The 18,347-nt window shown below is 54.6% G+C and overlaps 1 protein-coding gene across 1 annotated transcript in view; it reads left to right on the top strand.

Moving 5' to 3' along the window:
• The window catches only part of LOC144731754 (transcription factor AP-2-beta-like), a 93,264-nt gene that overhangs the window by 49,820 nt on the left and 25,097 nt on the right, over window positions 1–18,347 (top strand). The window contains exon 3 of the mRNA XM_078612975.1: window positions 7,604–7,655. Within this exon, the coding sequence (XP_078469101.1) occupies window positions 7,604–7,655 (52 nt within the window). The remainder of the gene's footprint in view (window positions 1–7,603; window positions 7,656–18,347) is intronic.

The raw sequence follows: 18,347 nt of genomic DNA, 5'->3' as shown, positions 1-18,347 counted from the left end.
TCCACCTCGCACCTTGACACGCGAGCTGACTGCATCGCTCCATCTCCTCTGCGAACGTTCCTCTCAGATGCGTGCCATTCCTTGGCCGCCCATCATCATCATCATCCCTTCTAGCCGTGACGCCTCCTGCCCAAGCCCGTATTGAATGAGTTTAGCAATGCATTCGTCCTGCGCGCTCTCTTTAAACCACGTGTTCCTCTTTTCATCTCTCGATGTGAGACGGAAAGTGGAACCCGCTTCTCTGCGCGCGTTTCAGTTTCATTTCATTTTTTTTCCGTAATTTGCAGCGTAGTTCTCTGAACCAAATGTCCTAACAGTCAGTGCGCCCGTGTGGGAGCGGTGGCGCAGTGGTTAGCGAGCTGCGTGCGCTACGAACCCGGCGACCAGAGTTTGTTTCCCGCTCACGACCGCAAACGCGAGTGACGATTATCTGAAAAGAGTACCTGGTGTGGTGTGTAAACATGGCCACTACGGAGGCAAAGGCGGCCGGGCGTGGTGCTTGTCAACCGTCCCCTCGTGTGCCGTGCCGGCCTTCATAGGTGGTCTCCAACAGCACTTGTGGCAAATGTCTCGTCAGAGTATATGGAGATGGTTGTCTTTCTCTTTGCTTGCAACGTGAGTCCAAGCACAGTTAACAACAGCTTAACACATTCGTCAATAACAACACCGTGGCCTTAACAGGGTAAATAATTGATATATAAATTAGATGCGACGTTTCAGGCAATGGTCCTTTTTCATAGCACATTGTCTCGTTGTCTTCCGAACCTCCAACTTCGGAAGGCAGCATCCCGCGGTTGCGAGATGTTAACTGCCTCGCCTGGTATACAGGAGGTCGTGGGTTCGATCCCAACGCTGACGCCTGCTGCTGTATATTTAGAGTCTGCGTGTCTCTCTCATCATCATCATCATCACGGTGTGGCGAGGATATGTTAACTGCCTCGCCTGGTATACAGGAGGTCGTGGGTTCGATCCCAACGCTGACGCCTGCTGCTGTATATTTAGAGTCTGCGTGTCTCTCTCATCATCATCATCACGGTGGCTAGGATATGTTAACTGCCTCGCCTGGTATACAGGAGGTCGTGGGTTCGATCCCAACGCTGACGCCTGCTGCTGTATATTTAGAGTCTGCGTGTCTCTCTCATCATCATCATCATCACGGTGGGCTAGGATATGTTAACTGCCTCGCCTGGTATACAGGAGGTCGTGGGTTCGATCCCAACGCTGACGCCTGCTGCTGTATATTTGGAGTCTGCGTGTCTCTCTCATCATCATCATCACGGTGGCGAGATGTTAACTGCCTCGCCTGGTGTACAGGAGGTCGTGGGTTCGATCCCAACGCTGACGCCTGCTGCTGTATATTTGGAGTCTGCGTGTCTCTCTCATCATCATCATCATCACGGTGGCGAGGATATGTTAACTGCCTCGCCTGGTATACAGGAGGTCGTGGGTTCGATCCCAACGCTGACGCCTGCTGCTGTATTTTTGGAGTCTGCGTGTCTCTCTCATCATCATCATCACGGTGGCTAGGATATGTTAACTGCTTCGCCTGGTATACAGGAGGTCGTGGGTTCGATCCCAACGCTGACGCCTGCTGCTGTATATTTGGAGTCTGCGTGTCTCTCTCATCATCATCATCATCACGGTGGCTAGGATATGTTAACTGCCTCGCCTGGTATACAGGAGGTCGTGGGTTCGATCCCAACGCTGACGCCTGCTGCTGTATATTTGGAGTCTGCGTGTCTCTCTCATCATCATCATCACGGTGGCTAGGATATGTTAACTGCTTCGCCTGGTATACAGGAGGTCGTGGGTTCGATCCCAACGCTGACGCCTGCTGCTGTATATTTGGAGTCTGCGTGTCTTTCTCATCATCATCACGGTGGCTAGGATATGTTAACTGCCTCGCCTGGTATACAGGAGGTCGTGGGTTCGATCCCAACGCTGACGCCTGCTGCTGCTGTATATTTGGAGTCTGCGTGTCTCTCTCATCATCATCATCATCATCACGGTGGCTAGGAGATGATAACTATCTCGCCTGGTATACAGGAGGTCGTGGGTTCGATCCCAATGCTGACGCCTGCTGCTGTATATTTGGAGTCTGCGTGTCTCTCTCATCATCATCACGGTGGCTAGGATATGTTAACTGCCTCGCCTGGTATACAGGAGGTCGTGGGTTCGATCCCAACGCTGACGCCTGCTGCTGCTGTATATTTGGAGTCTGCGTGTCTCTCTCTCTCCGTGGTCGCGTGGATTTGTCTCCGTGTCGTCCGGTTTTTGTTCCCCCACCACGCGTTTCGAGTATTTGGCTTTCCACGTGGTGATGATCCACTTCGGTTGAGCTATCATTTGTGATCGCCAGGTCGCTTCTGAATAAAAAGATATATATATAGTTGAGTGCGTCTTATCTGGTAAAATATCAATCGTGTGCAGTTTATAGGTCGTGGGTTCGATCCCAACCCTGGCGCCTGCTGTATATTTGGAGTCTCTCTCTCGTCTCGCGCCACGTGGATTTTTCTCCAGGTCGTCCGCTATCCCCCCCCCTCTCCTCCACGTTCACAATCGACGTCACGCGTTTAGAGTATTTGACAGCGATTATTTTTCCAGGCGATGATAATCCACTTCGGTTGAGCTGTCATTTGTGACGGGCAGCTTCGCTTCTGAAACCAAAAAAAAAATAGAAAGAGCTATCCACCTGGTAAAAGTTTACTAACGAACAAAAATGTTGTTGAGTTTTATAGTTTCGGGGGTTCTCATCACGAGGAGCCCGCAATCGGAAGCGTGTCTCCGAGAGGGAGGCATCCGCTCTCCAGAGCCCCGCATTGCATCAACATCGCCGCTGCCCCCGTCGCCCGCTAACAGATTGCGTTCCACACTTTTAATTCCACGTCAATTTCCTCTCCGTCGCTTTTTTTCCTCTCCCTCCCTCCCTCTCTCGGAGGTCGAGGCGGAGATTAGCGGTAATCTATGGCTGCTGCTGCCGAGGGGGGGGGGCGGGCGTGATTGGGTGGCTGTGTGGGTGTGGGGGAGGGGGTGGTCAATGGGGTATGATGCGGGGGGGGGGGGGGGGACTTGTGGTGATAGGGTTGAGGTAGGTGGTGGTGGGAGGTAGTTGGAGGGAGGAGGGTAGGTGGAGGTGGTGGCGGTGGGGCGGGGGGGGGGTGGGGGAGGGGGTAGGTGTAGGTGGTGTGGAGGGGGTAGGTGGACGGAGGATAGGTGGAGGGGGAGGCGCGGGGGTACATGGGGGTGGTGGGGAGGGGTAGGTGGGGGTGGTGAGGAGGGGGTAGGTGGACTGAGGGTAGGTGGAGGGGGTGGGGGTAGGTGGAGGTAGTGGGGCGGGGGTAGGTGCATGGAGGGTAGGTGGTGGGGAGGGGTAGGTGGACGGAGGGTAGGTGGTGAGGAGGGGTAGGTGGGGGTGGTGGGGAGGGGTAGGTGGGATTGGTGGGGAGGGGTAGGTGGAGGGGGTGGGGAGGGGTAGGTGGGGGTGGTGGGGAGGGGTAGGTGGGATTGGTGGGGAGGGGTAGGTGGAGGGGGTGGGGAGGGGTAGGTGGGGGTGGAAGGGAGTGCTAATGGACGAGCTGAGAGACGAGTTGGGTGATATATCGCGTTGATACCCTCCTTCCACCCGCTCGACGATTCGACTATTTATCGCAATTCAGCACATTCGTCAAGGACACTGTGACATTGAAATACATATATAAGCTGCGACGTTTCTGGCAATGACCCTTCTTCATATGAAGAAGGGCTGTCTGTTGAGTGTTGTTATTTCTGTTTGTGCGCCGCTGCCAACGCCTAGCAGGAGCAAGCGTCGTCAAATCACTTTGATCAATTATCCCGCTTCGATCGCAATCATCGAAATCAAACGGACGCGCGGGCGACGTGCGCGCATCGATCTCATCGCGACGGGCGCACTCGCCTCGGTTAGCAACTCGTAGTCGCGGCGTCCCATCCAGCAGGGCTGGAGAGCGAACACGTCGCGCAGAAAAAAAAAACACCGTGGCGTCTTTGCTTCGAGAGCGAAAACAAATACACACACAACAACAACAAAAAAACACCATTTTAATTTTCAATATTTCGGGCCTCGAAACCTCCAGCGGGCAAAACAAAAAGAAACCTACAGCCCGACGGTCCAGATTGCTTTCAGGATCTCCCGCTACACGATGACGTACCAATGACCCAACGCTCTCCTCCTTATCGTCGGTGAACCGAGTAATTCGCCGCTGTTGGAGCGTGACGCCAAAGCCGATGGGACACGGAGCCAAAGGGCCGTCGTTGCTTCTGGGGGTCAGAGTCGTCTCAACCCTCCTGGTTGTCTGCCCTTGCAAGAGCCGGTGGTGGAAAAACCCTCCAAACACACACATACATTTGATCATCATCATCTTCATAATCACAAGCCATGATCTATCCACTGCTGGATTGAGCTCACCCGCAAGCGGCGGAGTGAAGGCCGAATGAAAGTGATGGTTCGTCAGCCATCAAATGAGCACCTCGTGCGATGCGTAAACATCGCCACTGGGAAGACAAAGGCGGCCGGGCGTGGTACTGGCTACCCATCCCCCCTCGCGTACCGTGTCGGTCTTCATAGGTGCTCGATAACAGCACTCGTCTCAACAGTCTGTTAAATGCTATACGGGGGATCTGTGTCTGTGTTAGTGTTGACCGAGACCAAAGCGAGAGAGGGCTTAAACACACAGACACGCGAATCTTGTCGCGTGTGTCACGCCTGAATTGACCTTGGTGATCATAATGATGGTGGAGGCTTGGGGCGGCCTTCATCCAGCAGTAAATTGACCCGTGGCTGATGACATTTTGAAGCATGTCATCTCTGCCTGTTGTCTGATTATATTGAAATGATTATACGGGCTTGAGCGGTAGCCCCGCAGCTCGCTTTCGATTCACGGCCACGGTTAACATCAGGCGCGACCGCCTTTGTCTCTCCACACCAGGTACTCATTCGAGGCTGAGTCGACCTTGTTGAGGCCCAGGAACCGGTTCAGATAATCGTCACTGGGTGTTGCTGGCCCTTAGCCGGAATCCAACTCGAGTCGCCGGGTTCGTAGCGCAGCGGAGTGCTAATCACTACGCTACCGCTCCCCCCACTATATGGACCAAAAAAGACAAAGATCCCCCGTATAGCTGTGACAGACTGTTGGGGCAAGTGCTGTTAGCGAGCACCTACGAAGGCCGGAACGGCACACGAAGGGGTGGGTGGCCAGCACAACGCCCGACCGCCTTTGTCTCCCTGGTGGCGATGTTTACACACCGCACCAGGGACTCATTTGAGGCTGAGTCGACCTATGCGAGGCCCAGATCCGGTTCAGATTATCGTCACTGGTTGCTGGCCGTGAGCGGGAATCGAACTCGGGCCGCCGGGTTCGTAGCGCAGCGTAGCGCTAACCGCTGCCCCACCGCTCCCCACTATATCGGCCACACACATTGGCAGGCGCGCGCGCACACACACACGCACCTATACAGTGTACCTATCTACCCTACCCGTCTACACACACACACGTGTGCGCGCGCGCGTGTGTGTGTGTATATATAAAGGCTGTCGGGCCTATTACCCCGCGAGTGTGATGGACGATTTCGCGCTCACGATATACACCCGCGGTGGGTGATCGTTTTTATTAATAGTGCATTGGGGAGGTTGCTTCGTAACCCTCGCTAGCGTGGGAATGTGGGGGGGCTGGTGGGGGTGGGTGGAAGGGGTGGGGGGGGGGTAGTGGGTGGGGGGGGCAGGGAGATGGAGGGGGTAAGTGGAAAATGGGAGCGGTATAAAATAAAATCGTGTTTCATATGGGCAGGGGGAGCGGTGGCGCAGCGGTGAGCGCACTGCGCCACGGAAATCCACCCGCGGTGAGCTGAGTTCGATCCCTAGTACACACACACACACAAAGCGAGTTCTAGGAGCCGTAGCGGATCAGTACGTCAACGTATTTACAACGCACGTGATGTTTATGTGTTGAGGAGCGGTGGCGCAGCGGTGAGCGCACCGGGCTGTGGATTTGGCTGTCCGAGTTCAATTCCCGGAGACGGATAACGTCAGCTGGCGAGTCATTTAATCTTAGCCGGGCGCGGTCAACCCTTTCACCAACCAACTACTGACCAGCGCGGTGAAGTATGGTCAAACAGTCCCCATGACCGCAATGACCAGTGGTGTACAAAGATAAAGGTCCCTCCGTATAGCCTTAACATGCTGCTGGTGCAAGTGCTGTTAGCGAGTAGCACCTATGAACGTGGGCACGGCACACGAGGGGGGTGAGTGGCCAGCAACCACGCCCGGCCGCCTTTGTCTCCCCCCCTCCCAGTGGCGCTGTTTTACACTTTGCACCAAGTAACCGCTTGAGGCTGAGCAGACCTAGGGGAGACCAGGACCGGTTCAAGTGGTGTACATACACACAAGCAGCTACACATTGAGGTGGAGGGTGATCATGATGATGATCGGGCGACAGGCGAGGAGCAGATCAACACCGCGCCGTGTCAAATGCAGGAGATCAGACAGCAGACGGAGACACGCATGAGACGGACAGACCTCTTTACAGACAACTCCACCTTTGTTAAATGTGTAATATTCGTCGTCGTCTGATCGCGGGGTTGGGACTCATGAGACACCACCGCCTTCGTGTTGGAGGCAGAGGATACAACGAGACAAAGACAAAGGCCCCCTTCTCCCCCGTATAGCCTTTGACAGACTGCTGGGGCAAGTGCTGTAGGCGAACAGCACCTACGAAAGCCGGCACAGCCACCCCCACTCCCTCGTGTGCCGTGCCGGCCTTCGCAGGTGCTGCTAGCCAACAACACTTGCCCCGACAGTCTGTTCTTTTGTCTTTGTGTGGTCCAGGGCCTCACCCTAGGTCGACTCGGCCTCAAAATGAGTAAACATGGTCACTAGGGGAGACAAAGGCGGCCGGGCGTGGTATTGACCACCCACCTCCAAAAAGTTTGCGAAGGCTGTATACGCGGATTATGTTTTTTGTGTGTGTGATCAGCATGGGTATGTGTGTGTGTGTGTGTCAGCATGGGTGTGTGTGTGTCAGCATGGGTGAGTGTGTGTCAGCATGGGTGAGTGTGTGTGTGTCAGCATGGGTGAGTGTGTGTGTGTCAGCATGGGTGTGTGTGTCAGCATGGGTGAGTGTGTGTGTGTCAGTTTGGGTGAGTGTGTGTGTGTGTCAGCATGGGTGAGTGTGTGTGTGTGATCAGCATGGGTGAGTGTGTGTGTGTGTGTCAGCATGGGTGAGTGTGTGTGTGTGTGATCAGCATGGGTGAGTGTGTGTGTGTGTCAGCATGGGTGAGTGTGTGTGTGTGATCAGCATGGGTGAGTGTGTGTCTGTGATCAGCATGGGTGTGTGTGTGTGTCAGCATGGGTGAGTGTGTGTGTCAGCATGGGTGAGTGTGTGTGTGTGTCAGCATGGGTGTGTGTGTGTCAGCATGGGTGAGCGTGTGACCAGCAATCTTTAAGGCTTTATAAGTGGTGGATGTGGGGGGTGGTGGTATTTGTTTCAATGTGTGAGCGTGTGCGCGTATCGTTAAACACAACAGGCAATCGTTCTCGTTGTGTTGACGTGTCAACCGGTCTATCTCCCTCCCTCCACCCCTCTCCCTCTAGGTGGAAGATGCCGTCAACTTGAATCTTGTGGATCAATCGGTCATCAAGAAAGGTGAGGGCGCTGCTGTGTTTTGTGTGTGTGTGTCCTGCCTAGGTCGACTCAGCCTCAAATGAGTGCCCGGTGCGGTGTGTAGTGAACATCGCTACTGGGGGAGACAAAGGCGGTCGGGCGTGGTGCTGGCCACCCACCCGTGCCGGCCTTCATAGGTGCTCGCCCAACAGCACTTGCCCCAACAGTCTGCCAAGGCTCTCTGGGGGATCTTTGTCGTTGTGTGTGTCGAGTGGTGGCGCAGTGGTTAGCGCACTGCGCTACGGACCCGGGCGATAGAAAGTTCCAATTCCGTTCACGGATACTATCAGTGACGAATATCTAAGTACCGGTGCTGGGCCCCTCCTAGATTGACTCAGCCTTAAACGAGTACCCGGAGCGGTGTGTTAACGTAAGCATTGCGAAAAGGCGGCCAGCACAACCGGACGTGGTATTGGCCGCTCACTCCCTCGTGTGCCCCGTCGATTATTTTAATAGCTGCTCGCTAACAGCACTTGTCGCACCCGTCTGTTCAGGCTATCCGGGAGATATTTGTCTTTGTGGACTTCTACAGCTGTTCGCGAACAGCACTTGCCCCTGCAGCCTGCGTAGGCTGTACGAGGACGGCGAGAGGGGGGGGGGGACGCGTGGGGTCTCTGTCTTTGTGTGCGTCAGTCACGCCGCAACCTCATGGATGGTTGTCCCCGAACCGTCATAGCTTGCGGGGTGGAGTTTACTTAGTTTTTCTCTCCAGCGTCTACCTAAAAGAGCACGCAATTAGCGGGGGGGGGGGGGGTTCCACGCCCAATCGCAGGCTCATCAAATCGACCCGGGGAAATGTCTCTGCCCCGTTTCATTCGTTCGCCCTCAATGCCACTTGCTTCCATGAACGTAACGGCTGCTTGCAAGCGCCCCCTTCGCCAGTCGACCGGTGAGTCTTGCGATTCACGTGGTCGTCGTTCCAACCCCCCTCCTCCATGCTGGGATCCGGCTGCTGATGCTGTCACCCATCGTAGAGTGTCAACACAGATTCGGAGGAACGCTGTTGCTGCTGCTGCTGCTGCTGTTGCTGCTGCTGCTGTTGCTGCTGTTGCTGCTGCTGCTGTTGCTGCTGCTGTTCTCTAACAACCGAGTGGGACAACGCGGTCGTCCGGAATAATAAATGGGGCCATCACAGTGTCGAGATGTTAACTACCTCGCCTGGGGCACGGGAGGTCGTGGGTTCGATCCGCGACCCTGACGCCTGCTGCTGTATATTTGGAGTTTGCGCGTGTCTCTCTCTCTCCCCGTGTTGAGAATCACGCGTTTAGACTATTTGGCTGCCACGAATGTCCACGTGACAAGCCATGTCCACGTGACAAGCCACTTTCGTTGACCCTTCATTCTAGACAGCCAGATCCGCCTCCACTGCGTGGAGCCGCCGATTGCGCAATTGCTCGCAACTTCGTTTTGCAGAGATGTCCACAAAGACACTTTTCAATTGCACGCAGCAGAGTTGCCCTACAACTGATCTCTCCGTCGACTTAAAGTCACGGTCTAACACGCAGGAGTCGGCTGTCGCGAACAATATTACTTCTAATATATATAACTACAATAATAAGCCAATACTGTGTGTGTCCCACGCGTGACGTCACTCCACATGAGGCCCACCCCTCCCGCGTGACCACCATCATCACCATCATCATCATCATCACCATCATCATCATTATCATCACCATCATCATCACCATCATCATCATCACCACCACCATCATCATCATCACCATCATCATCACCATCATCATCATCATCACCACCACCATCATCATCATCACCATCATCATCATCATCACCATCATCATCATCACTATCATCATCATCACCACCATCATCATCATCACCATCATCATCATCACCACCACCATCATCATCATCACCATCATCATCATCATCACCATCATCATCACCACCACCATCATCATCATCACCATCATCATCATCACCACCACCATCATCATCATCACCATCATCATCATCATCACCATCATCATCACCATCATCATCACCACCATCATCATCATCACCACCATCACCACCACCATCATTATCACCACCATCATTATCACCACCACTATCATCATCATCACCACCATCACCACCACCATCATTATCACCACCATCATTATCACCACCACCATCATCATCATCACCACCATCACCACCACCATCATCACCACCATCATTATCACCACCACTATCATCATCATCACCACCATCACCACCACCATCATTATCACCACCATCATTATCACCACCACCATCATCATCACCACCACCATCATCACCATCATCACCATCATTACCACCATCATCACCACCATCACCAACATCATCATCATCACTACCATCATCATCATCGTCATCACGTAAGCCATTCAGTTGCATGCAACCAAGGTGCAATACAACCGATCGCTCCGGTAATTAAATCGGCTGAAGCCATTAAGTTGCAGGCAACCAACTCGTCCAACGAAATCGATCGCTCGGGTAGTGGACGCTGTCTTTCCGACAGACCTGCTCTTCACCTGAAGACGGCTGCTTGCGTTGTGGCCGAAACGTCGTGAGAATTGTATTTTATTATGTTTCATTTTTATTATTTTATTATTTCCCTTCTACGTGACTTTACCGAAAGAACCAAGAAGATGAATCCCTGCAGTCACGAAAGCTTTAAATCGATATTTAGTGGAATCGACTTAAGCCATTAGGTTGCATGCAACCAACTCGTGCAACGCAATCGATCGCTCGGGTAGTGGTATCGACTTCGACGCACGCAGCCCCAAGTTGCTGGGATGAGGACGCCGCTTTAAATGAGCCACGCGTCGACCGCCAGTGCCTCGTGTCCCTTTAAGAGCAGCGCGTGGCGGCGCCTTCACAGCCAATCGGCAGGCCGTGACCCGCGGAGACGCGAGATGAATGAGTGGGAGGGGTGGGGAGGCAGGGGGAGTGGGAGGGGTGGGGAGGGGAGGGGTGGTGAAGGAGGGGGGGTGGGGAGGGAGAGGTGGTGAGGGAGGGTAGTGGGAGGCGTGGTGAGGGAGGGTAGTGGGAGGCGTGAGGAGGGAGGGGAGAGGGAGGGGTGGGGAGGGAGGGGAGAGGGAGGGGTGGGGAGGGGAGGGGTGGGAAGGGAGGGGAGAGGGAGGGGTGGGGAGGGGAGGGGTGGGGAGGGAGGGGAGTGGGGGGGTGGGGAGAGGGGAGGGGGGCTGGAGGAATGGAGGATGAGACGAGAGAGAGAGGGAGCCGGAGAGAGGGCTCTGACTAACCGCCGCATTTCCTTCCTTCCTGCTGACAATTGCCCCTCGTTCCTTCTAAGTATCCCCCACCCACTTACCCCCCTACCTCCACCCACCAAACCCCTAACAAACCCCTTCCTCCTACTCTCCATTTGCCTGCCCATGCAGTTGCGTTCGGCTTTAAAATCCGGCGAGGTGTGTGGATGTGTGTGGAGGTGCGTGGAGGTGTGTGGAGGTGCGTGGAGGTGCGTGGAGGGGGTGGAGGGGTGTGGAGGTGCGTGGAGGTGCGTGGAGGTGCGTGGAGGTGCGTGGGTGGGGTGGGTGTGGAGGTGTGTGGAGGTGCGTGGAGGTGCGTGGGGGGGTGTGGAGGTGTGTGGAGGTGTGTGGAGGTGTGTGGAGGTGCGTGGAGGTGCGTGGGGGGGGGTGTGGGGGGGTGTGGAGGTGCGTGGAGGTGTGTGGAGGTGCGTGGAGGTGCGTGGAGGTGCGTGGGGGGGGGGGTGTGGAGGTGCGTGGAGGGGCGTGGAGGTGCGTGGAGGGGCGTGGAGGTGCGTGGAGGTGTGTGGAGGTGCGTGGAGGTGCGTGGAGGTGCGTGGAGGTGCGTGGAGGTGCGTGGAAGGGTGTGAAAGGGTGTGGAGGTGCGTGGAGGTGCGTGGAGCTGTGTGGAGGGGGTGGAGGTGCGTGGAGGTGTGTGGATGGGGTGGAGGTGCGTGGAGGTGCGTGGAGGTGCGTGGAGGGGCGTGGAGGTGCGTGGAAGGGTGTGAAAGGGTGTGGAGGTGCGTGGAGGTGCGTGGAGCTGTGTGGAGGGGGTGGAGGTGCGTGGAGGTGTGTGGATGGGGTGGAGGTGCGTGGAGGTGCGTGGAGGTGTGTGGAGGTGTGTGGAGGTGCGTAGAGGTGCGTGGAGGTGTGTGGATGGGGTGGAGGTGCGTGGAGGTGCGTGGAGCTGTGTGGAGGGGGTGGAGGTGCGTGGAGGTGTGTGGAGGGGGTGGAGGGTGCGTGGAGGTGCGTGGAGGTGCGTGGAGGTGCGTGGAGGGGCGTGGAGGTGCGTGGAAGGGTGTGAAAGGGTGTGGAGGTGCGTGGAGGTGTGTGGAGGTGCGTGGAGCTGTGTGGAGGGGGTGGAGGTGCGTGGAGGTGCGTGGAGGTGCGTGGAGGTGTGGGAGGTGTGTGGAGTGGCGTGGAGGTGAGTGGACGCCGTCTCCAGGGCATGCGCCTCGACCTTTGACCGCTGTCCAGTTAAACGTCAGAATCAGAATATGTATTGAGAGTGGAGGAATCCGATGAGCTATGAAGCTATTTTTTATGTTTACAGATGTCCAGTAGGGACGGGTCAGAACGTTACAACAACAAACAACGCAACACAACATGACAGCAGTGCAAAGCATTGGGAAAGTAAACGCGTCACTTGACGTACAGATACAGGCCAGGCAGCATTCGCGGGTGGAGTGGTGGCGCAGTGGTTAGCGCACCGCAAAAGCCATCACGATCCGCTGGCCACGGTTGTGACGTCAGTGGTGACGTCACTTCAGCGACTTCAGTGGTGACGTCACTTCGGCGACTTCAGTGGTGAAGTCAATTCAGTTGTGACGTCACTTCAGCGATTTCAGTGGTGACATCACGTCAGTGACTTCAGTGGTGACGTCACTTAATTGACTTCAGTGGTGACGTCACTTAATTGACTTCAGTGGTGACGTCACTTCAGCGACTTCAGTGGTGACGTCACTTCATTGACTTCAGTGGTGACGTCACTTCAGCGACTTCAGTGGTGACGTCACTTCATTGACTTCAGTGGTGACGTCACTTAATTGACTTCAGTGGTGACGTCACTTCAGCGACTTCAGTGGTGACGTCACTTCATTGACTTCAGTGGTGACGTCACTTAATTGACTTCAGTGGTGAAGTCACTTCAGTGGTGACGTCACCTTAGCGACTTCAGTGGTGACGTCACTTCGGCGACTTCAGTGTTGACGTCACTTCAGTGACTTCAGTGAAAGAACCCAATGTTTGATCTTCCGCGAATCTGCTCGTGGTCCACCCCAAACCGCATGCACTGCGCGAGCCGTGGCAGCAGATTGCGGATGACAGCCCGATGCACAAATGTGAAATGTGAAAAGAAAACAGAAAGTCTCCGGCGGTGTGCGACCCGTGGTGGTCATCCTGAACGGAGACGGTGCTCAACGTCCGACGCACGACGCGATGCCCCGGACCCCCGCACAGACAGGAAGGAGACATTCTAGATTTGAAGCTTGTGTTGCCTCCGAAACGTCGTGATTTATAATGTTACTTCTATTATTATTTCTAAAATGTATATTTTTATTTACCGAAAAAAAAAGCTAAGTTTAAAAATGTAAAATAACAAAACAATAAAATTACGAAATGATGAACGAAGCAAAGTGCCGAATAAACCGAGCATCTTCTTGTTTCCACTGATCGTAAAAAAAAAGGAAGGAGACGTCTCAGCAGCGATCACCACTCCGCCGCTGGTCGCGCCGACCAGCCCCAATGTGAAGCTGTGAATCGATGATCTGCGTCTGCATCAGCAGCCGTGCGAAAGAATAAGATGGAGGAGAAGAAGAAGTAGATCTTCTTGGTTCTTTCGGTAAAGTCACGTAGAAGGGAAGTAATAAAATAATAAAAACAAAACATAATAAAATAATATAATATAATTCTCACCAACAAGATGAATCCCTGCAGTCACGAAAGCTTTAAATCGAAATTTAAGAATAAGAAAAAGAATTGGCGAAGCAATATCTCAACATGGACCTAGGCAACGCTCGTCGCCAACACTGGCCTGCCTGGTGAAGTATGGTCAAACGAATCCCATGACCGACACGGTCCAGCAGTGGATCGATTGACAAAGGGGCTGCGATTGTATTACGAATAAACTACGTTCGTACGTGTTTAGAAAACATTATCCATGCGTGCATACTGGGCCGCTTGGTAAGATGAATTGCATAGGCCTACAGCCATAAAGATGAAGATCCCCCGTGTAGCCTTTAACAGACTGTTGGGGCAAGTGCTGTTCGCGAGTGGCACCTAATGAAGGCAGGCACGGCACACGACGGAATGGGTGGTCGGCACTCCACGCCTGGCCGCCTTTGTCTCCCCAAAGCTGATATTTTATACACACCGCACCAGGTACTCAGTTGAGGCTGAGTCGACCTGTGGGAGGCCCGGGACCGGTTCAGATAATCGTCCCTGGGTGTTGGCCGTGAGCGGGAATCGAACCCGGGTCGCCAGGTTCGAAGCGCAGCGCGCAAACCGCTACACTACCGCACACACACACAAACTTAGACACACAAACATAGACACACACACAGACATAGACACATATAGACACACACACAGACACACACAAACATCGACACACAGACACAGGCACACACACACAGACACACGCACACACACACAGACACACACACAAACATAGGCACACACACAGACACACACAGTTACACACACACAGACACACACAGTTACACACACACAGTCACACACACACAGACACACGCCACTGGAAACATTCTGCGCAGGCAAACGTAGGCGACAATTATGCAAATCCGTGAGAGGCGCGACGCTGTGGACATTAGCGACTGATCGGAGGACGGGCGCGCTTACTTACTGCTCGTGTACACAACCTACAGCGCGTTCGCGACGGGGAGTCGCGAACGGGTCGCGACACTCGACGGTTAGCAGTGGCTCGTGCCACAGCGAGGGAGAGATGGAGGCAGGGAGGGAGGCAGGGAGGGAGGGAGGGGTAACGAGAACCATAAAATTGGACGATATCGTCGCCATCACGGCGGACAGAGTGGAACGACGCGTACGTCCAAGATGAACACCTCGTGCAAGACCCAAACATCACCGCACCTCCTCCATGCCTTGAACTTTCCTCCTCCTCCTGGAACCATCAACCGCAACGTCGGAACATCAGCACCAGGCCGATGGGCACCGCAGCGCCTTCGTGAGTGGAACATGAAAGACGCGAGCCGCAGCGGTGCGATTGTGTCCATGCAACCCAAACTACGGAGCGTATACTCAACCCATAGAGGCGCATGGAGATACACAGAGACCCCTAGAGAGACATCGAGACCCGAGAGAGATATTAAAAGCAAACCACAGGCGTGCGAATATGGCCTTGCAAATACGGACTACGCACAGTAAACCCACTGTTCCATCTCTCACCTGGTCGCACTCTCACCTGGTTCAGGCTCTCACCTCTTCAAGCTGTCACCTGGTCAGACTCTCATTTGTCAAGGCTCTCACCTGGCCAGGCCCTCACCTGGTTCAGACGCTCACCTCTTCAAGTTCTCACCTGGCGAGGCGCTGTGGCTTACGAGTACTGTGTATATCAGGCGACGTTTTGGGGAAACGACGGGGGTGGCAGTGGCGGTGGTGGCGGGATAGCGTTAGCGAGGCTCGAATCAGATGCTCGCTTGCCACCGAAGTTGTCCGTGAATCGAACTCGGCTCGTCGCACGGTCGACAGCGCGTGCGGTGCCGTTGAGACCACCGCGTGCTCGCGGCCTCGAAGACTCATCGCCGTGTAGAGCGCGTGTCCACGACCAATGGGAAACCGTGCCGATCCGGCACGGCTCGGAAAACTCCGTGCCCTAGGCAAGGAGTCCTACCCGGCGTGGCGGTTGTGGGGGAGGGGGACCCCCCGAGTTTAAGCGTCGCCCGATGAGTGAAATGTGCCCGCGCGCGGACATTGATATTCAGAGTTCGAGTGCGGCTCCTCCGTGCCACGAATCGGTGTCAATCGCGCATCATTCGCCAAGCGCAGCGGCGTCTCAAAACGGTACACATCTGCTCCGCCGCCGTGGTTATTTATGTTTTGGGGTTGGCTTAGTTTCGGCTCAATGGAGCCTCGGGGGTGCTGTAATCTGACTCTCAAAGACTCCCGCAAGTATGTGTACACTCGCGTCAGTCACGCTTTGTCCCTGCCGCCTGTGTGCGTCTGTGCTGGGGAGCGGTGGTGCAGCGGTTAGCGCTACGCCGCGCTACGAACCTGGCGACCCGGGTTCGATTCGCGCTCACTGACAATGCCGGTGACGATGATCTGAACCGGTTCTGGGTCTCCCCTAACTCGACTCAGCCTCGAATGTGTACCTGGTGCTGTGCGTAAAAACATCGCCACTAGGGAGAGAAAGGCGGCCGGGCGTGGTGCTGGCCACCCACCCCCTCGTGTGCCGTTCTGGTCTTCATAGGTGCTCGCTAACAGCACTTGCCCCTAGAGTCTGTTAAGGCTACGCGGGGGTTCTTTGTCCTTTGTGTGTGTGTGTTGGGAATCGGTAGCGCAGTGGTTAGCGCGCCGCGCTAGGAACACGGCGATCCGAGTTCGATTCCGGTCAACCCCACCGACGATTATCTCAACCAGCTGAGTCGACCTGGGTCTCCGCGAGGTGGACTCAGCCTTAAATGTGGATAAACATCCCTCGCCACTCGGTCGGGCGTGTTGCTGCGCTGCGAATAGGAATTGCCCCAGCACCCGGAGGCTATGGCGAGGGGGGTGGGTGCGTTCCTTGTTGTAGGGGGGGGGTGGATGTGGAGTCTGGACGCACACGCCAAGATGCGTTCATGCGACGATAAAAAGATCCCCGCGCGCATCGCCTGCATCAGACTGTCGCGCCGAGTGCTGTTCGCGACGGAGTGGTGTGGCCGGGCACAATGCAACCACGCCACTCTATCTGCATATCGCACGAGGTACTCGTTTGAGGCCGAGTCGACCTAGGGAAGGCCCAGAAACCGGTTCAAATTTTTACTCGGCGTCTCCGGGTTTGTAGCGCAAGTTACGAAAAGTCACCGCTCCGCACGATGACAACAAAGACAAAGATCCCCCATATAGCCTGTAACAGACTGTCGGGGCAAGTGCTGTTCGCGAGCGCCTACTACGATGGCCGGCACGGCGCACGAGGGGGCGGGTGACCAGCGCCACGCTCGGCCGCCTTTGTTTCCCCAGTGGCGATGCTAGCACACCGCACCGGGTACTCGTACGAGGCTGAGTCGACCTAGAGGAGGGCCCTGGACTGGTTCGGATAATCGTCACCGGCGTTGGTGTGCCGTGGAGCGGGAATCGAACCCGGTTTCGCCGGGTTTCGTAGCGCAGCGCTGCGCTAACGGGCGACGCTCCCCTCGATAACGAAGCACACAATGACCAGCGTGCGTTACTGCTCTCAAACAAGTGTTGGGGCCAGCCGTGTTAGCGAACCCCCCTCTGCACACCTCGCTCACTTAACAAAAACACGCGCGCACACACAGCGAGCGAGGGAATTATGAAAGGGCCGCTTTGTTTGAGCGGGCCCCGTGTTTAATCTTAAACCAGGAGAGAGAGAAAAAAACACACACCGCGTAATCCCGGAATAATCTCCGCCGCGCATTGCCCGTCCGTTTATCGCTCAGGGTCGATTAGCCGGCCACTCACTGCCGTGGGGGGGTGGTGGTGTGACGTGGGGGGTGGTGGTGTGACGTGGGGGGTGGTGGTGTGACGTGGGGGGGGGGGTCATGTGGAGGAAGGAGGAGGAGGAGAGAGGAAGGGTCGCCGTGGTGGAATTGTATATCACTATGTAACACGATTTTTGTTCCTGGCTAGTAAGTGTTATTTTCTTATTGCTTATGCCTCAATAGTCCAGAAAATGGCTATTATTCCCCACACACTTTGCTTTTGTGACCAGGACTTTACGTGAAGGAATGACACAAATGTGCCCGTTTTCTCATTGAAAATATGTACATTTCAAAATATCACTGTCCTAGATTTTGACTTATTTTTTATTTTTATTGTGGTTTTTTGCTTTTTATCATTTTCAAATTTTTGTATTTGTATTTTTATTTTTTTTAATCTGGAAAAAACCAAGAATATCACTGTCCTGGTCACAAAAGCAAAGTTTGTGGGGAGTGATAGCCATTTTTTGTACTGTTGAGGCATAAGCACTTACAAAATAACACTTACTAGCCAGGAACAAATATTTAGTGAATTATGAGTGACAGGGCCACTGAACGGGTTGTAGGGTTCTATCGGCGTCTATTGGCGTTGCATCAACTTCTCACAGCACGACAACAACAATGACAACAATCATCATCAGCCGCGTTCAATCAACTGCTGGATGGAGACTTCCATAAGCCGTCACCAGCTGATTGATGATGATTATAATGATGATAATGATGATTAAATAAGTCAATATTCCCCGAACCTCCGTTCACCACGGTTGGCTACGCACGGCGCGAAAGAAGTTCAACACTGTCCACACGTAAACAAAACTTGTACATTTCTATCACGCAAGTTTTGTTCGCTCAAACTGCAACAAAAAACATTCGTAGTGAACGCGAGTTCGCATCATGGAGGGGGTGGTTCGTTCACCGTCGCGTGTGGCGAGGGAAAGTGTGGTGGGTACTGCCCCCACCCCCCCCCACCAAGACGTCTGAATACGAGGCCAACTTTCCCTCCAGAGGGGCTCGCTACAGCG

The sequence above is a fragment of the Lampetra planeri genome, chromosome 2, assembly GCF_965212315.1.
Source record: "Lampetra planeri chromosome 2, kcLamPlan1.2.h2, whole genome shotgun sequence".
NCBI lineage: Eukaryota > Metazoa > Chordata > Hyperoartia > Petromyzontiformes > Petromyzontidae > Lampetra > Lampetra planeri.
The sequence above is the reverse complement of the archived record's forward strand: the minus strand, read 5'-3'. Positions and strand labels throughout refer to the sequence as shown.